The following is a 20,797-nucleotide window of genomic DNA, read 5'->3' as shown; positions in this document are numbered from 1 at the left end:
AATTTCGAAAGTCCTGTGGGTACTGGAGAGATGGCTCAGTCGTTAAGAGCACTGGCCATCCTTCCAGAGCACCTGGGTTTGATTCCCAGCATCCACATGAGGATTTGCAACCTTCTGTACTCCAGTTCTAGGGGATCTAATGCCTTATTTTGATCTCTGAAGGTACCAAGAACATATGTGGTGCATGGATATACATGCTGGCAAAAAAAAAAAAACTATACACATTAAATAAGTTTAAAAACCATTTTCTTTTGTTTTCGAACTAGGGTCTCTCTGTGTAGCCCTGGCCATCCTGGAACCTGAGCTATAGATCAGGCTGGGCTCGAATTCACATATCTGCCTGCCTCTGGTTCCTGAGTGCCACCACTGCCTGACATTCAAAAACAAAATTAAAAAGTGTATTACATATGTCTTGATAAAAGTAATTTCAAACAAATGTGTGGAAAATAGAAATTTATTATATTATACTTTGCTACTCTTTTTTTACCTTAATATAATATCAGGTACAAAGCATATTTTAATTTATAGATAATAGAACATATTTCATTTAAAGCATCCACTAACACTTAATTTCCCCTCGTACACTGGAGGTACTGAAGGAAACTCCTTCTTAGAAAAGCCATGTCAACTCTTTTCTGTTGCTGTTTCTAAAACACACATTCCCAGAGATTTGCTCTTACTGATCTTATTTTCTGGAGGCATCTATGATGCTCTCAGATATGAACAAATCTTTGTCCCCACCTTCAGGGGCAAGTAACCATGCTTTCATCACTGGTCTTGAAGTTTATGGACAAGATTTAGCTCCATATACATGGACAGAAACACAGATCTGACAGGTGACATCAACATCGGGACTGAATGTTCCAGGACTGCAGACCACTGCAAGGGAAAATGCAGGCCGTCCATCAGTCAGTGTAGTTCAGAGATAGTTCATATCAACAATACAAAAGCATCTTCAGTATTACACCTTTCTTACAAAGGATGCTCACACCTGTTTAGCCAATTAAGTTGTGAAGATTACATCAAACTTTTTAATGTGATAATCTTAAAAACAGGGAAGTTTTGTGGAAGATTACTTTAACTATGGAAAGGTGTGTTACATTTGTTTATGCTGCAATTGTTTAACAATGTAAAGATGTGTTGCTTTGCCTGCCTAAGGCACCTGGCTGATCTAATGAAAAGCTGAATGACTAATAGCTAGGTAGTAGAGGGATAGGCAGGGCTGGCAGGAAAAGAGAATTTATAGGAGGAGGAATCTAGGCTTAGGAGAGAAGGGGGGAGGAGAGAGGAAGAGAGGGAGAGAGAGAGAGGGAGGGAGAGAGAGAGAAAGAGAGAGAGGAGAGAAAGAGGAGAGATGCCTAGGGCCAGCCAGTACGAAAAGTAAAAAGCCCTGGAGCAAAACATAGATGGAGGGAAAACAGGTTGACATAAGTTATAAGAGCTAGTGGGACAAGCCTAAACTAAGGTTGAGTATTCATAACTAATAGTAAATCTCCATGCCATGACTTGGGGGCTGGCAGTCCAAGAAAGGGAAAGTATTTCCCCCTCTATTAGTAGTCACAAGACCTCCTCAGTGCTTCATTTATAAGCGCCTGTCTGCAGTTTCAACCTCCCGTCCTAGCTCTGTGCTTCCCAGGCAGGACCATTCTGCTGTCCTGCATAGAACAGTATTATGTGTCAGAACGCTATGGAAATGCTTTGTAATATACGAGATATAAGTCCAAATAATATACATTAGGATGATTTGGGCTATCAAGTCTTTGACTTCTCTTTTCTATAAAAGACCAATGAAAAGAATCCTAGATGAGTTACTCATCTTTTCTCTGGAATATACAGACATTTAGGTATTTATATTTTATAATTACCGCAACAGCTAGCACAATTGCTGTGTAGACCTTCATTTTTCCCAAAGCCTGGTCGACAGTTATCTATACGTACTACTTGAAAACTGTGGTCCACAAAATGCATAGCCGGTATAGTTTTATTAAAGTGATGGTTCAAAATGTATGCTTGCCTCCCAAAAAATTCTTCTATCCGATCTCTTGCCTAAGATTTAGACATACCAGAGAAAATTACAATCATTAATTAAAAAACCGAACTCCTCATGAATCACAGGCCATAAAATATAGCAGAAATATTTCTTGCTCATGAATTAGATGAAGTCCTGAAAAATCTATGTTAAAACCTAAAATTAGTCTAGCTTTGACTAATCATTGTTAATTTATACACAAAGTGGATAAGGAAAACAGTTATAAAACTTGCTTTAGGGATGGCTCAGTTGGCCATCCTTGTTTGTAACCCCAGTGTTGAGGAGGTAGAGACAGGATTCCTGGGGCATGCTGGACAGAGAGTCTAGCCTAATCAGGAAGAGACCCTATCTCAAAGGAGACAGGGTTCCTGAGATTGACACCTAAAGTGGTGCCACAGCATACACAGGCATACATGCACACTTTCTATGATCATAAAAACAATAAACAAACAAACAAAAAACCGACATGCCAAAGTGCTGGAGGGATGGCTGAGGAGTTAAAGAGCACTGGCTATTCTTCCAGAGGATCTAAGTTCAATTCCCAGTACCCAAATGACAGCTCACTACTGCTTGTAATTCCAGTTCCAGATGATCTTGTGCCCTTTTCTGGCCTCCTCAGGTATTAGGTATACATATGGCACAAGCCATAGATGCAGGCAAAAACTAATATGCATTAAACACATAAGTAAAAATTTAAAAAGAGCAAAGTAAAATAGAAATCAAGGATTTAATCAGCATTTCAAACAAATCATATGAATCTGGCTTTGGGACAAACTATATAATAACTAAGCCTAAATGAGTACTTACTACATCAAATTATAGGCATGCATGGTCTAGGGAACAAGACAGGAGAGTGAAAACACTTTTTTTTTTTTGTTGCTGCTGTCTTTCCAAGGCAAGGTTTCTCTGTGTAGCCCTGGCTGTCCAGGAACTCAACTCTAGACTTCACTGCCTCAAACTCAGAGATCTACCCACCTCTGCCTCCTGAGTGCTAGGAATAAAGGCATGTGCCACCAAGCCTGAGTGAAGGACATTTTTTCTGACTATTCCTTCAGCCTCTGAAGCCAGCTGTGGGGTGAACAACTACCACATTTCTTATAAATATGACCGGAAGTACAATGGATTTAACCTAAGGGAACTTGATTATGAGGTTTTCCTTCAGGCTGATGCTTAACCATTTAGAAAATGAAGATCAGGAATCCACCTTTCTGGTGTAAAAAATATAATAATGTAAATATATAAATAAGTATATATATTTACATATATATACACAGACACACACACATATATATATATCTTGGGGGGGCTATCCATCTAATATTAAAGAGCTACTGTCTTGGTTAGGGTTTTTAATGCTGTGAAGAGACACTATGATCACACGAACTCTTATAGAGGAAAATATTTAACTGGGATGGCTTGCTTACAGTTTTAGAGATTAAGTCCATTATCATTATAGTGGGACATGGCAGCATACAGGCAGACCTGGTGCTGGAGAAGTAGCTGAGAGTCCTACATATTTCAGACAACAGGAAGTAGACTATGACACTGAGAGTAGCTTGAGCATAGGAGACCTTAAAGCCCACCCCCACAGTGATGCACTTCCTCTAACAAGGCCACACCTCCTAACAGTGCCACTCTCTTTGGGGGCCATTTTCTTTCAACCACCTCAGCTACTATTACCAATAGTAATAATAGTATTTGTATTAGTAAATACATAGTCAGTAAATACATACTGACACAGCAATAATCTCTGTTTAAAAAACCAAAGCAGACTGGTAAGATGGCTCAGTGGGTGAAGGGGCTTGCCATCAAGCCTGATGACCTGAGTTTCATCCTGAGACCCACACATTGAGGGAGAGGACTGATTCCAGCAGTTTATCAAGGGACTTATCTCTCTGTGTTGTAACTATTTCTCCTTAATAAAAACATTTGCGGGGCTGTAGAGATGGCTTAGTGGTAAAGGTGCATGCCAAGAAACCAGATGACCTGATCTGATTCCTGGGACCCACACATATGACAGAAAGTTATCCTCTGACCTTCACATGTGTGCTACAGGTATGTGTGTGTGTGTGTGTGTGTGTGTGTGTGTGTGTGTGTGTGTGTATTTTGTTGTTGTTTTTGTTTTTTTTTTTTTTTTTGAGATAGGGTTTCTTTTTTTTTTTTTAGCCCTGGCCATTCTTGAACTCACTCTGTAGATAAGTCTGGCCTTGAACTCACAGAGATCTGCCTGGCTCTGCACAGGTGCACCACCACAAACATAATTTTAAAAATTTAGAAGGAATAAGCTTATTCTTTAAAAAAACTAGAGACGTATTGTTGTGTTTCATGTGTGTGCATGCACGCACGCACACACGTGGGCAAGTATGCTTGTATGTAGGTATACATTATGTAGACATTATACCATGGCATGTGGAAGTCAGAGGACAACCTGAGATGGATTCTTAAAGAATTGTTTTTCTTTTGAGATAGGTTTTCATGTAGCCCAGGCTGGCATTGAACTGACTGTGTAGTTGAAGATGACCTTAAACTTCTATTAATAAGACAAAGTATGTACCCTTAGCTTTCTAGATCACTCAAGTGCTTTTTCTCAGGATGAGAGCTCACCTGGAGGATGTTATGATTAGTGGCATCTTCACAGTCTGAAGAGTTGATGCACACACTTTTCCAGCCTGGTGCAAAAGGATTCACTGGAGAGGAAAACATGACAGGTACACACCAGCTTCTAAAAAGTGTCAAACACTTCAGTAAAGCCCTACATACATGCTTTGGTTGGTATGCAGGCATATATATATGTTAGGCATACAGTTGGAATAACACATGCACTGTGACATTACTCCATCTGGGGGCTAATGGAAGTAACTACAAGACTTGAACATGGAAACAGATTGGGTTTGGTCATTCCCTTGTAAGTCCTCAAAAACAAACAAACAAACAAACAAAACAAACCAATAAAACATCATTCCTAAAATTGCATAGTTGGAGGTTATGCTAATAAAATGATACTGACTTTAAATGATAAATAATATATTATTTTAAGGCAAACAACTAGTCTGCTGTCTTTTAAACCACAACCAGTCAACAGAGTATATATATTAGTGCTTAGCAAACACTTCAAACTTATTTATGAGATCTCTCATATTTACATGGCACTTAATTTTATAATTTATCATGGTTTTCGATTAAAGTTATAAAGTTAATGTTGTAAAATTGTTTCACCTTGAAAGGCTATGAATAGCTCATACACGAAGTCACGTTCTGGAATTTTAACAGAATGGCACTTATATGATGGTTCTATGACATGGCACAACAAATCAGAGATTAAATTGTCCAAGATTTTCTTCAGCATTCTAAAGAGCACGTCATTATATCTTCCTACACAAGACTTGGTGGTAAAACGCACAGCCATGTGATAAGAATAATCAGGTTCCCGATAGGCTTTGGAAAAAGGTGATAATAAAAACAATTGTGCCTTACATTAATTTCTGCTATTCAAAAATTTCAAAAACATGCAATAATAAATACCATTATTCTTGCAAACCAGTTTAGAAATTTTACTTATCTACTACAATACTCCATAAGTCTTAACAAAATACATATAGCTAATAATTTTAATGGAAAAAGTCAATGTCATTTGATGTCTGTCTACTTAGGAGAAATGGCTTCGGGGGGGGATGGCAACACAAGTAAGTTAATAGTATCAAGAAGACATTGGAGCTGGAGGCATAGCTCAATAGTTAAAAGCTGTGGTGCCTACCATCCACATCAGGTGGCTATAATTCCATCCCCAGGTCACCAAATGCCCTGTTCTGAATTCTGCTGGTACCTGCACTCATAAGCACATACCCACACACATATATATATTAAGTCTTAAAATGTAAGAACGTTTTGGGGAGACTGGAGAGATGGCTCATGTGCTTCTATAATTATTACATTATAATTATATAAACATATTGTTACCAAAGATCATAAAGTTATATTTCTTCTTTATTGTTGTTTCTTCTTGGGTTTCTGCTTTGATAGTCTTATAGGAAAGAGTACATGTGTAAAGTCCAGATAATGATTCCATAAAATCTTTCACTACCAGTTTTCCTGTGTTTGTTATGTTTATTCGGCTATTCCCTAATCAGAAAGAGGAAATTGCTTGGTTACTTAACAGGTAACTTAAACATTATTCAGCAAACCCAGAGCTATAAACACACATGCCAAAGAAAATCAAAGTTAATAAACTATTTCATCCTCAAGAAAGCAATAAAAATTTTTTAAAGACAGGGTCTCACTGTGTAGCACTGGCTGTCCTGGAACTCACAGATATCTACCTGCCCCTGCCTTCTGTGTGCTGGAATTAAAGGACTGTAGCACCATGCCCACTAGCCCAGAAAAAAAATCCTAATTGTCATATTACTCTATGGAAAAGATGTAAGCCAGGTACTCTTTTTTTTTTTAAGATTTATTTATTATGTATACAGTGTTCTGCCTGCAGTCCAGAAGAGGTTTATCAGATTGCATTATGGATGATTGTGAGCCTCCATGTGGTTGCTGGGAATTGAACTCAGGAACTCTGGAAGAGCAGCCAGTGATCTTAACCTCTGAGCCATCTCTCCAGCCAAGCTGGGTATTCTTGTGTAAACTATGTTATTTCGTGGTTCTAGTTTTGACTGATTTATACCAGCAATTCAGTAAGACACAAATTAATAATGCTGATATCTCATTGACTATCTCATTCACTGGCGTTTCATGGGTAAACACTAGTAGTTATGCGAACTTTTGAATAGCTTTGGAATGTAGGGCACAGAAAAAGCTGCCTGAGGGTGGTAGGACAGCCCAGTGGGAGAGTGCTTGAGAGGGAGACTCTGGATACAGTTCCAAGCACTGGGAAAAAATAACAAAAAACTACCTCTTTGGTTAGCTCAGGCTATCTTCAAACTTGTAATCCTCCTGTCTCAACCTCTTGAGTGTTTCACTCACAGGACTGTACCATCCTTTAGCTCTGCTTTAGTTTTTGCATAGGAAGAATTTAAGTCATAGAGACAAGAAAAATTACAATTTGTCAATTTGATTGCAGTTTAAATTTATTGGGGATGGAGAGAGTGCCCAGTGGCACATGTGCTAGCAGAGGGCCTGGATTCTATTTCCAGCACCCAAATGATAGTTCACCACCATTAGTAACTCTAGTTCCATGGGATCCAATACCCTCTTCTGATCTCCGAGGACATCAGACATGCATGCAGTGCACATACATGCATACAGGCAAAAATTAAATAAATATAAAAATAAATTTAATAAATGTTTTCAATTAAATTTGTTTTTTTCAACAATGACAACACTTAAAAGACAATATTTACATCATTAAAGTATATATAAAATAATTTACCTGTTAATGTATTTTCATTTGGCCCAATCCATGAGTAGGTGGGGTCCACTGTTTCTTTACTAGCACGATTAATATCCATACAAATAAGGACAGGGCTATTCTGATGTAACTTTACATATATTTTCACTGTGACAAAATAAATTTTCGTATAACTACATTATACCACAAAACAAAGAGACACACTCCTATTGATTTGTCCCAATGATACCAATTAGTTCTTTCTGAGTTTCAGTACGTAAAAAGTGGTCATAACATGCTGGATGCTAGTTGTTACTTAGAAGGAAGTCATTTTTGCGTCTCATAGTAAGCCTTTAACTGCAACTCGTCAGTCATTTTATATACATATAAACATATACATATATGTATAAACATACATATGTATAAAAAATGTGACAGCCCACTAAAATCTAAGTTCCTTACAATGTACACATTCATAAATAGCTCCAGTGAATCTATAATTTGGTGGGGTAGTTGTGGCGCTGGGAAGGAAAAGGCCTTAAATGTGGAGATGTTCTAAAAAACAACACAGTGAAGTGTGGCTCAAAGTTATCTCAAAATAGTTGTGTCACTAGGAAAGTTAAGCTACAGAGAGTAACACTGGAGCTGGGGCTTGAAGAATGAGGAGAGCGGACCCTTCCAGAGGGACGTCCACCCCGCTAAGCGGCTTCACTCTTTACAAAGCAGAAGTGTTTGGAAGAGAGCACTAGATCTGCGATGGACACTGGGACCTAAGACTAGCATTGCCTTGAGGACAAAATGATGCAAACTTCCCGAACTGCAGAGCAGATGCTGCACCGCTCGCTCCCTTTCCCCTCCAGGGAAGAACCTAAGCAGGTGCACGGCATCCCGAGCTCTGGGGACAGGCCTTGCGTGGGAAGAGGCACTTATTACCTGGGTGTCCCACCGTGCCGTAAACAAAGCCTTTCTTACTGAATAAGGAAGAACGTTGCCATCCAACTGCGGAGGGAAGAAAACCTCTGACTTATTAGTGTTTAGAGGACCCAGGGTTCATCAGGGAGCAAGGCAAGGGGTGGCGAGGGCGGGGGCGGGGGCGGGGGAAGAGGGGGACGGGGAACCTCAGGCGGAGGGGAGGAGCCTGCGGGCCGAGCCCCACCTCCTACGAGAGACCAGAGCACCGCGGAGAGTAGGGCCCACGGGCGCATCACGGCTCAGGCACTAGCAGCGACAGCTGGGCTCCCTCCTACCTCAGGCCAGGCCCAACGCCTCCCCATCGCTCGTCTACAGAGCGAAGCAAACCGCCGAGGGCATTTCCCCTACCGGTCCGTGGCTACCACGGGGGCGGCTGCGCCCGAGAGCGCCTGCGTGCTCCGGCCTGGCACGAGGGGCGGGGCGAGCGCGCGGAGGGCGAGCCCCGCCTCCTGGCGCACGCGCAGTTACAGAGCGCTGCACCCGCCCGGCCTTTCGCACCTCGCGTCGGGTGCCATGTTCCCGCGCGCTAGCTCTAGGGCCTGGTCGCTGCGTGAAGAGAGAGTAAAGGAAACGAGCCCAAAACTTCCGGGGACTTCCTCAGACTAGAGCTAAAGGAACTGACATGAGAACACAGTGGGTCCCTAGGCCCGTGGTGGCGCCGAGCTGCCCAAGGATGCCATGGTTTCGGGGTTTGAAGAAGGGAGATGTTTGTAAAAATTTCCTAAAAGCGAGGGTGCAGCCCAGGATCTCCCTAGTCTAACATAAAGCTAGCATTGTCAGATCTGTCAAAGCGTTACACATTGCCATCTGGCACACAAAACCAAGATCTCAAAGATCCTTCAGTGCACCTGGAGGTGGTGCCAGACCTTCCCACGTGGAGCAAAGTAGAACCTTTATTTTTCAGCTTAGGGTGTGAGATGATGTAGAGGGACACCCCCTTATGCAAATTTATTCGGAAGTAACTTTGCTTTAGAAAATGGGCCCCATCGAAAGGCAAGAGCCTATGATCTTTCCCTCAGCTCATGTGAGATAACTAAATCAATATCAGGGAGGTCCGGAACAGTCTTTCAAACTTTTTCTCCCCAACCCCATGATGGCACCAAACCCAGGACCTTCCCTGAGCTGAGGTGTCAGTCACATCGTGTGTGGTCCCATCTTGACTACTATTTAGGTGACCTGAAAGACCCTGTGTGTTATTTATTTCTTAGCAATAGGACACCATCCTCAGTAGTGGTTTTGAGTAGGTTGGTAGGTAGAGAGCCCAAGGTTCAGATAGGGTGCAGAATGGTTATTTGGGGTGAGATCAAGGGTTTTCAGTTTTATTTCCTTTGAGCCGAGTCAGTATTTGGACTGTTTCAGATGGTCCAGGATCAACCTTTGTCAGGAATTTCATTTTTACTCACTGTTAATTTTATCTGTATAGCACACGCATGAAAAATGTGATTCAATGAGTCAGATCCACCCATCGTCAGTTACTATGTCTAGACTCATGGTTTAGTTTCAACTGTTAAAACTGTGTATGGGTGTTTTGCTTGCATGTCTGTCTGTGCACTACACGCATGCAGTGCTCACCGAGGCCAGAAGAGGACGTTGGATCTGGAACTGGAATTAGAGATGGTTGTGAGCCAGCATCTGGATCCTGGGTCTCAAGCATGGGTCCTCTAGAAGAGCAGACAGTGCTCTTCACTGCTGAGGTACTTCTCAGTTCAGATTTAATCAGAGCATTGTCCAAATGTACAATGCGTTATTAGCTTCCCACTTAATGCAACTGATTCTTACAAACTTTATGTGTTAAATTTCCACTGCTGTGAGAAGAGTCTTAAAAACAGAATAGTGGAGCATGAGAGATAGCTCAGCGGTTAAGAGTTTATCTGCTTTTCCAGAGGGCCCTAGTTCCAGTACCCAGTTGGGCAACCAACATCAGCCTATATAACTCCAGCTCCAGGGGATCCAATGACATCTTCTGGACTCTGTAGACACTTGCATTCACCTATACATACCCCACCCCTCCCATATATACACAATTAAAAAAAAAGACAACCTTTAAAAATAGAGTAATGGTTTGTGTATTGAAAGTACCCATGTACTCTTTTAAAGTAAGCTTTGTACTTTATAAGTTTTATTCATTTGCTTATTTTTGAGACAGAGTCTCTCTGTGTATCCTTGGCTGGCCTCACAGAGATCTGCCCACCTCTGCCTTCTGAGTGCTGGAATTAAAGGTGTGTAGTACCATACTCAGCAAGCCTAGAAAAAAAAAACTTAATTGTTATATTACTCTATGGGAAAGTTACATGAGGTGGGTACACTTGTGAAACCTATGTTGATTTTCTTTGCTCTTTACATTTAGTTTTGACTGATTTATGTCAGTAATTCAGGAAATGAGAGAGACATACTTTTATACAAGACAAATCAATAATGCTGGTATCCCAAGTTACTATTCTAACATGAAAAATTACATATTCCTACTTGGGACAGATGTACACTTGAGAAGTTCTTTTTCCTTTTTTTTTTTTTTTTTCTTTCTTCCTACCTTTTCTTTCTTTCTTTCTTTTTTTTTGAGACAGGGTTTCTCTGTGTAACAACCCTGGCTGTCCAGAAACTTGCTTTGTAGACTAGGCTGGCCTTGAACTCTGAGAGATCCACCTGCCTCTACCTCCCAAGTATGGGGATTAAAGGCCTGAACCTCTAAGCCTGGCATATTACAGTGCTATTAATTAAAATTCATACTTGATCCATATTTTCTTAGTTTTTAACCTTAGTTTATCTAGGCCAGAGTTACATTCAGGTTTCCATATTACATTTAATTGTTGTCTCTTCAGGTTCCTCTGGGTTATTGACAGACTTTGCTTGCTTTTTTTTTTCTTTCCTGTCTTTCTTTCCTTCTCTCTCTCTCTCTTGTTGTTGTTGTTGACTTTGACAGTTATCAACTGCTTTGATGACCCTGACTTAGCCTTAAGTGATAAGTATCTTATAGAAAGCCTCTCTATTGGACTTTGCTTGATGTTTCTTTTTATTATTGTATAGTATTATGGATTTTTGTGAGGACAGCAGCTATAAATGACATTCCCAATATGTCATATCAGTGGTACATACTACATCATCCTTTATCACTTTTGATGTTAAATGTGTTCAACTGGAGGAAGGAGTGTCAGGTTCCCCCCCCCTTCATACTTTACTATTTGGAAGGATGTCACTGTGTGTTCCCTACACTTCATGCTCCACCTACTTGAGGGTGGAGTAGTTACATAAATGATTGTATGCATCTGCTTTTTTTTTTTTATCCCTTTAAGTATCTGTAGTCTGGAATAAGCATATACATCCAGATAACAGCTTACTGTTACATATAAAAAACATTGTAACACAAAATGTTAACAATGTAACACAAAAGTTTCTAACTTTTAAACAACCTATTAGTTATTCATCCTTATCATCCCTGTGAAAGTTTACAGTTCCTCTTCTGCTACTTTTGATGTGCTATTTTTGCTTTTAGAAACTAACAAACAACAAATTTCCCCTTTCAGTACTAAAATTAAACATTAGTGTTTAGAGTATTTCTCTGAACTCCATATCTTCCTGCAGAACTCTAACTCATATGTCTGTGGAGATGCTGCTGTGGAGATGTTTCTGTGATCATAAAGCTGGTGTGAGACACTCATGTTATATATGTTATATATGCATATGCACATAAACATAGTATATATATTATGCAGACTGCCTGAACTAAGACACCAGTTAACACAGGTTCATAAAATATCAGCATGCTTGCCTAACTCCTAAGTGTGATTTTTTTTTCAGAAATAGGTGTTTGATGTACATGTTCTCAACCTTAAATTGTGTGTGTGTGTGTGTGTGTGTGTGTGTGTGTTTGTGTGTGTGAGTGAGTGTTATGCAGCCCTGGCTGTCCTGGAACTCAATCTATAGACCAGGCTAGGTTCAAACTCACAGAGTGCTGAGTGCTGGGATTAAAGGTGTTTGCCATCACACTCTGCTTCAGCCATATTTGTATAATTACAATATAATCTTCTAGCAAGAAGGACAGTGGGAAGTGGGACCATTCCTTCAACACCATTGGGCATCCTTAGAAGTACCCATCTGAGAACTGTCTCTTAAGACTTCAGTGTGATGGTGATGAAACACTTGGCTTTGAAAAACTATTTTGTTGTCATCCCTCCTCCTCCCCCCCACAGTCAAATGTTTTCCTCTATAAAGTGTAGATGATGGGAAAGGATGTCTCTGTGAACCAACACCTTCCCCTGATTTGCTTCATCTACCCCACATAGCTCTACTCTTTACTTGTCTGACACATCATATGTGTATTTTTGTAAAGTGTCCTATTTAGGAGAAAGAAGATTCTTAGGAAATGAACACACATACGTAGAGTTTTCTTTTTTTGAGCAGTGGTAAATCAACCAGTTCTCAGAAAGGACAGCCAAATGAGAGAAGTGTTCCCTCAAGTTAAAAAGTTGGAGTGATGCAAATGCCAAGGTACTTTTGAATTATCTGTATAAATCTGGGCCAAGGATTTTTAAAGTTTATTTTCTGAGAAAATGGCCCATATTGTATTCCCAGCTGGTCTGGACTTCATGGCAATCCTCCTGCCTTAGCCTCTCAAGTGCTGGAATTACAGTGGTGACTTCTCCAACTGGAATGAAAAACCCAAGGATTGGAAAAACCTCCATAAATAACTCAGTGAAGTGAATTCTCATTGACCGTCTTCATGACTCTCATGCCCAAATCTAGATAAAAAGTTTCAGATCGGTCCGCGTCAGGCGAATCTGGAAGTTGGGCTTGCGCACACCCTTCTCCCTGCGACAGCGCCCTCATCCCCGGTGTGTCTGAAGTAGACATCCCGAGACCATCACTGAGGCACTGTTTCCACGCGATCAGGGTTCCTCAGGCTTGACATTCAAAAGTGGGTTGAAGGTGCGGAACCCGTGTTCCGAGGGTGCTTTAAAGCGGCCGCCAGCCAGCGCCGCTGTAACCCCGCGCACCGGCTGCTGGCCGGCTCCCGAACTGCATCTGCGCCGACGCGACCGAGCGATCCCGGGGCCTCCCCGCGCCAGGAATCTCCCGCCAGCCGCGCGGGTCCCCACGGCAGGAGCACGTGGAGCGGGCGCGGAGCCTGAGCGACAGCTGTAGCCCGAGCGGCCCGCGGCGACATGGAAGGTGAGCTCCGCGCGGCTGCGCCGGGGTCTTTGAGTAACCCGAGCGGTGCACGCAGCAGCTCCGCTTCCTTCTGAATCTCGGTTTTGCTTCTATTTATTTCTTTTTGTTAATTTAAATGCGTGTCGGTTCTCAGACATCCCCTCCCCCAGCTTGGGAAAGTGCTAAATTCTCTTCAGTTTTATTTCTTAGGGGTTGTGAGACCATGGGTGTATATGGGTCGCCTGACATTTTCAAAGGAAGAACATTTTTGGGGCGTCCCTGAATTTGGCATCAAGCCTGAGATGTGATAATCTTTTTTGGGGTTCACGGCTGCAGTGTCCATAGGAATTAAGTTCATCTGCATTACTTGTGGCTACTTATCTGTAATGGGGCTTTTCTGTGAATTCTGTCTTAAGAGGCAAAGGGCTCATTTTAAAGTGATTGGCACTTGTATGTAGTTAGTTAGCTTGGCACTCAATCTTCTATATGAACTTTTTTTTTTTTTAAAGCCCCAAAACAAAAATAAGACTCAGATTAAGGATTTCATGTGAATTCATTTCGGAAGTATAGCTTTGCTTCTCGGAAGCCCCGCTGTATGAACTTCCCTAAGATAAGTGCAATTTCACATTTTCAACAAGTGTTTCTAAAACTCTGAAGATGGAAGATGTGGCTCAACTCTGGGTGGGGGGGAGGATAGGCAGCGTTTAGACAATCAGAAGTTGAGCAGTAATTCGTTTTTAAAAAGAGATGCTGACACTTAACTAATCAAAGTGTTGATCTGATAAATACCGTGACTATTTTCTTTATAATGGTTGAAGAATTTCTTTTTAAAATAGGAGCCTTGATCTTCAGCATCTTTATTTAGTTCTAGGGCGTGTGAAGCTATGAAATATGACTGAATAGTTTGGAAGACAGTTTCACACGGTAAAGCTTTTGTTTCACAAGGTGCTGGAGTGCAACACAGCCCTCAGTTCTCAGTTTGTGCATGAGTACGCTGGGTATGCCTCCAGCTCCTTCTCCTCATTCTCTTTCTCCTTCTTCTTCTCCCCCTCCTCCTTCCCCTCATTCTCCTTCCCCTCCTTCTCCTCCTCCTTCCCCTCATTCTCCTTCTTCTCATTCTCCTCCTCCTTCCCCTCATTCTCCTTCTCCTCCTCCCTCTCTTCCTCCTTCCCCTCCTTCTCCTCCTCCTTCCCCTTCTCTTTCTCCTTTTTCTTCACCATCTTCTTCTTGCTTCTACTCATGTAAACTATTTTTTCCCCCTCAATAAAATGGCAAATGGTAATGCAGTCAACAGAAACGTCTAAATCTCCACTGTTGGGTGATGCTTCAAACATTTTCTCTGGTTAAAAAAAAAAATCTATATTGCTTCTGATGTTTTTAATTGTCAAGGTTTAAAAAAATAACTTCATAGTTTTTTGACATTTAAATCATGATCTATGAAGTGTGATTGTTTTACATCCTCATTCCTCATCCAAGAACAGAGAAAAAACTTGGTATTGTGTACACTATGGGAAATTTTATTTTTAAAGCAAGCTCTCATGCCTTAATTATTACAAATAATCTCTTTTCCTGAAGTCACGAGTCAGTTCTCCAACACTATTTTCCTAGTCCTAAACATATCATTCATTAAGAATAGTGTAAACATACAACTGGAATATTTCTGTGCAAATGTTATTTTCTCATTAATTATTCAAAATGAAATACAGACACTGAGCTAAATAATGTATTTTAGGACATGGGTGTCCTACCAGTCTTTATAATAAGACAGATGAAGACTTTCTGAAGAAGAAAGTAATGTAAACTTGAATAATTCAACATTTGTAAGCTAACGTGGGAAAAGAATGCATAGAATATAGGTTAGTGATTTAAAGGAGTTACAAATGTGGATGACTAGATTAAAATTAATAGATAATTGAGATAGATGTCATATAGTATATTTAATACACAACTTAAGCCTTTAAATCAAAATGAGATTAAAGAGGTTAATAGTGTGAGCATGGGCATTCTTTTTTTTTGTTTTGTTTTGTTTTGTTTTTGAGACAGGGTTTCTCTGTGTAGCTCTGTAGACCAGGCTGGCCTTGAATTCACAGAGATCCACTTGCCTCTGCCTCCCTAGTGCTGGGATTAAAGGCGTGAGCCACCACTGTCCAGCTGAGTTTGGCCATTTTAAGGTTAGCTTCTTGAGGATAGAATAGTTGATATAGTATTTTAACCAAAAATAATCTCTACTAATTAGATTAATTTGTTTATTGAGACAATGCAGGGTTAGCCTTGAACTCACTATATAGCCTATGCTGGCCTCCAACTCATGACAATCCTCCTGCTTTAGCCTCCTGAGTGATAAGATTACAGGGCATGCAGCACCACATTGGCTCATGATTTTGAGATTTTAAAATAAAAAACTTTGTTCTATTTTGATATTTGGTGTTACAGAGATTTGACCTGCATTACCCTCTCTCTTACTAATGTAAGAAGTGAAATGCCTTATGAAATACCCTTGTTTCTGCCTAATTTGTTGGTCAAAGTAATATACTACAGTTATTGTGAAATGCAAGACTACACTATCCTTCAGTAGATAAAGTCATTTTCATTAGTTTATCTTTGCATTCATCAATGCATATTTTTGGGAAGTTTTCTCTGTGTGAAGATGCCAGATGAAATAAGTCTTTGAAATAGAAATCTTGAGCTGTATCACCTTTTCATAAAAAAGAAATCTGCCTTGTAAATATGAAGAGTTAGTCTAACAAATCAACAGTTATAACAATTATTTCCTCACAGTCAGTGACTTTGATATTTCTCACCCCAAGGTTAGGTATCACCAATGTTACATGTCTATTAGTGACTAATACAGCAATACCATCTCTTTCATCTGGAGTGGTTTATGAAATAGGTGACTGACAGGGGTGACTTTCAGAAGTAATGGTGGATTTCTCACTTATTATAAAGTTTTCCCTTTAACCATACAGAAAAGCCTTTGTGTGTTTTTTAGATGTATTTATTTTAATTTATGTGTAAGTTTGTTTTGTCTGCATGTGTGTACATGTACCACATGCATGTCTGGTGCCCATGGTGCTCATGGAGGTCAGACGAGGGTACTGGGTGCCCTGGAATTAGAGTTACAGGTGGTTGTACACCACCAACGGGGTGCTTAAAACAGAACCAGGGTCCTCTGAGGGAGCAGCTTGTGTTCTTGACTCCAGGCCCAAGTGTGTGTGTTCTTTACACAGCTTCCTGCTTTATAAACATGGTGCATAACAAAGAACTATCCCAGTGCCTCTGGGCATCCCATAAACTACCAGGCTTTTGTTCTATATCGTGCTCTTATTGGAGATTTTATACTGCATAGAACTAAATGCCCCTGCACTAAATAGACCCCTATTATGCAATCTTCTTACTGCTGGCTTCTGTTGCTTAGTTCAGTCCATGGATTTTGTGGTAGCCATTCCAAAGTCATTCTCAAAAGTCTTTTTCTATGTTCCAGATGGTAGAGGTTAACAGAGACTTAGCTTCTAGGCGATGTTTCCTTGCTCTGTATTATGAGTGTATAGAGGTTAAAATATCGAAGTTGTAAGCAACCACAGCCATCGAAATGTCATGGGCTTCTGGTAGAGCGTAATTTTCAAAATTCTGTTTACACTTTCTATAATCTAACACTCACCTCACACTTCCACGTCTTTCCTAACGCCTCACCCCCACCCTCACCGACAGGTCCCAGTGCTCTATGTAAGCACCATCACCATGAAAACTCCACTCCGCTGCTCACCTCCTTCCCCCTACTCCCATCTGGTTCTCACCCCTCACCAGCACCTTGCTTCGCTCGTGTGAAAATCCTCTCCTTTCTGTAGATACTTCTACGAGGGTGTGTGAAAATTATGGATTGCTTTATCCTTCCTGTGGGCTTTAAGGTTTTTTTTGTTGTTGAAGGAAGGTCTCACTGTGTAACATAAGGTAGCCTCAAATACATAATCCTCCTGCATCAGCCTCTTGAGTTCTGGGACTTCGGGTGGCTACCACACTCAGTGAGAGGCTGTTTTTACTTACTTATTTGTTTAATTTTGTGCACGTGTGTGAAACTGCATGTGCGTGTACGTGGAGGCCAGAGCTGGTGGCCAATGTCTTCCTCTGTGACTCTCCATGTTATTATTATTGTTAGTATTTCATCCTTTGTGTATCCCTGTCTGTCCTGGAATTTACTGTATAGACTAGGCTGGCCTTGAACTCAGAGAGATCTGCCTGCTTCTGCCTCCTGAGACCTGGATTTAAGGTGTGTGCCACCACTGCCTAGCTCTCCATTTATTTTTGAAACAGTGTTTCTCACTGGGCCTGTAGCTCAGTCATTCAGTTGGAGTGGCTGGCGGAACGCCCTGGGGTCCTCTTGTCTGTGCTTCCCACTGCTGGGGCTACTGTCACACACTGCCCCTCCTGGCCTTTTATGTGGGTGCTGTGGTTCCAAACTCAGGTCCTCTTGCCATCTTCCCGTCCCTTTATGCTTTACTTTTGTATGCCCGTTGCCTGGTTTGTAGAAGGCTATCTCTATTGTTGCATTCAATATAGAAAGCAGTACTGAAAATAGTTTTTTATGATGTCTGTTTAGAGTTTTTATTACATTTATTTGTTTGTGGGGGGAGGGGGCACATACATGTCCAGCACACGAGTGGAGGTCAAAGGGCAACTTGTGGGAGTTGGTGTTGTCCTTCCACTATGTGTCAGTGAGTTCTGTGGCAATTACAGCTGTCTGATATTAGGCCCCTGGTCCCCAGAGCTACATAACTTCCTTTGTTACACACAACTTCCTAACTCCATCTTGGTACTGTGGGCGTTATGCTCTAGCAGTCAGACTTTGAGAAGTACATGGACCAATAATTTGCAACAATCATTTGCCCAAATCAGTTATGTACAGTCGAGTCAAGGGAGACAGGAGGGAGAAACTATTCATAGCCAGAGGAAAGCAGTGTTTCTCAAGCTTGCCTCAGTCAAAACCCCCTTTCACCTGAGAATCTTCTGTGTATATAGATAATTCTATAAAATAAGTGCACAAATCAGATGCAAGATCAGCATAAACCAGAAATAAATTCATTTCAAAATAATTGTTTAGTAGTCATATAATTTTATCATTTATTAAGACAATGTTAAAATTTTCATATTAGTTAAATGGATGTGATTATTTTTATAAAAGAATTAACTCTTGGTCAAATATTTAATATGGCAGAACAGAATATTGTCAATGTTTTTTGGACTTGATTGATATGATTATTATTATTATTATTATTATTATTTGTTTTTTTGAGACAGGGTTTCTCTGCATTATTTTGGAATCTGTCCTGGAACTAGCTTTGTAGACCAGGTTGGCCTAGAACTCACAGAGATCGGCCTGCCTCTGCCTCCCGGGTGCTAGGACTAAAGGTGTGGGCCACCAACACCTGGCTGATATTTTTATTTTATAGTCATCAATTTTATAGTCATCAATACTGAGCACTCTACTTCATAGAAACATGTAGAACAAAATGGCCAATGTGTGTTTAGGGCCATTTCAGAATCTATTATCTAATCCCAAGTAAAAATTCACTCAATGGTTTAATTCAGCAACTCAAACAGCAATTTTACAAATTATTTTTATTATATGTGCGTGTGTGTATATGTGTGTGTGAGTGCAATATGTGTGGAGGCCAGAAGAGGGCGTGAGATCCCTGGAGCTGGAGCTACAGGAGGGCATAAATCACCTGATGTTGGTGCTGGGAGCCAAAGAACTGTGCTCTCTGTAGGAGCAGCAAGTACTCTTAATTGCTGAGCCACCCAGCCCTCAAACAGCAAATTAAAAATAAAAAACCTTCTAACCCAATCCAACCCAAAGATATACTAACTTACCACTTACATGCTGAGGGATGATGGTAGGCAAATATTAAAAGTCTTATTTTCCATAATTAAACTACTATATTTCCATAAAAGGAGAAGAAATTGTTTGTATTAAAAAAAAAAAAAAAGCTGGTGGTGGCACACACCCTTAATCCCAGCACTCAGGAGTTAGAGGCAGGTGGATCTCTAGGCGTGTGAGGCCAGCCTGGTCTACAGAGCTAGTTCCAGGACAGCCAGGGCTACACAAAGAAGCCCTGTCTCAAAACAATAACAAACAAACAAACCAAGCTGACTTAATTTGTGGTCATTACACATTCAAAACTGTTTTGCTATTGCCAAGGTCCTAGGGACCCAACACTGAGTTTTGTGACCCACAGTTTGTGGAGGGGCTCTTGCTTTGTGAATCTTCAGGGCAGAGGTGTTTTGGACTGCCCTAACAAACACACCTGCATGCTACTATTTATTTTATTTTATGTGTATGGATGTTTTGCCTGCATGTTTGTCTGTACCACATGTGTGACTGGTATTTGAAGAGGCCGGAAGAGAGCATCGGATGGATGCCCTGGAACTGAACTTGTAGATGGGTGTGAGCCCCCATGCTGGTGCTGGGAATTGAACCCAGGTACTCTGGAAGAACAGCCAGGGCTCTTGACCTCTTTGTCATCACTCTAGCCCTTTTCTTCCCTTGTTTGTTCATTCCTTTCTTTGAGATAGGATCACATGTATACTACACTGGCCTTGAACTGTCTATGTAACTGAAGATAATCTTGAGCGTCTGATCCTACTGCCTCTACCTCCCCAGGGTTACAAGTGGGCAACACCATGCCAGGTTTATTGGGTTCTGGGATGGAGCCCAGGGCTTCATGCATCCTAGGCAGACAACTGTGCCAATTAGACTGTTTGCTATTATTAAAATGAAATTTCTCTGAATAAATGAGAATGTATCTGTGAGTAGATAAGAGGATTAGGATAACACTTTTAGCATTTTCATGCAGTCTAGAAATGAAGTTAGGAAGCTGATAAGCAAGAATGAAATATAAAAATCAATCCTTGAGGCTGGAGAGATGGCACTTTGGTTAAGAATGTTTTTAATTCTTGAGGTGACCAGAGTTAGATTCCCAGCACCCAGGTTGGGTGACTCACAACCATCTGTAGCCCCAGCTCCAGGGAATCCAACATCCACATTTTTTGGCTTCCATTCTATGTGCTCTCAAGTGTATGTGCAGACATACAAACAAAAAGAAAATAAATCTTTCTTTAAAAAAAAAAACAACCCTTGCATTTAAGAATGTAACCAGTTGCTTTGACTCTGTAAATTATAATACATATAAAACATAAGCCATGATTATTTGCATGTGTTATGATTTATAGATGTGAAGATTTAAGTGGAGTAAATCTTACTTCTTGAATTTGAATTAGTGGGGCTAGGCGACCAGAATATACAATCAAGTACACAGCTTCTGAGCACG

The 20,797-nt window shown here is 40.8% G+C and overlaps 2 protein-coding genes across 6 annotated transcripts in view; one reads left to right on the top strand and one right to left on the bottom strand.

Moving 5' to 3' along the window:
- Positions 1–476: 476 nt before the first annotated feature.
- Zpbp2 (zona pellucida binding protein 2) lies at positions 477–8,761 on the bottom strand. 5 transcript variants are annotated; one of them, XM_051175861.1, is made up of 8 exons: positions 8,679–8,761; positions 8,292–8,357; positions 7,401–7,526; positions 5,987–6,148; positions 5,246–5,464; positions 4,634–4,716; positions 1,866–2,046; positions 772–879 (listed from the first exon to the last, which is right to left on the bottom strand). In XM_051175861.1, the coding sequence occupies exons 3-8, from the start codon at positions 7,477–7,479 to the stop codon at positions 785–787; spliced, it is 819 nt and encodes a 272-aa protein (XP_051031818.1). In that variant the 5' UTR covers positions 7,480–7,526; positions 8,292–8,357; positions 8,679–8,761; the 3' UTR covers positions 772–784. The 5 variants fall into 5 exon arrangements, with proteins under 5 accessions (XP_051031827.1, XP_051031818.1, XP_051031801.1 ...); XM_051175844.1 differs by having other exon boundaries at positions 8,515–8,739; XM_051175852.1 differs by having other exon boundaries at positions 8,606–8,739.
- A 4,432-nt stretch (positions 8,762–13,193) lies between these two features.
- Ikzf3 (IKAROS family zinc finger 3) overlaps positions 13,194–20,797 on the top strand; it is an 86,839-nt gene continuing 79,235 nt past the window's right edge. The window contains exon 1 of the mRNA XM_051175831.1: positions 13,194–13,496. Within this exon, the coding sequence (XP_051031788.1) occupies positions 13,490–13,496 (7 nt within the window). The 5' untranslated portion in view covers positions 13,194–13,489. The remainder of the gene's footprint in view (positions 13,497–20,797) is intronic.

The sequence above is a fragment of the Phodopus roborovskii genome, unplaced genomic scaffold (genome assembly GCF_943737965.1).
Source record: "Phodopus roborovskii unplaced genomic scaffold, PHOROB, whole genome shotgun sequence".
Taxonomy (NCBI): domain Eukaryota; kingdom Metazoa; phylum Chordata; class Mammalia; order Rodentia; family Cricetidae; genus Phodopus; species Phodopus roborovskii.
Note: the sequence above shows the minus strand (reverse complement) of the source record. Positions and strands in the feature narration are given on the sequence as shown.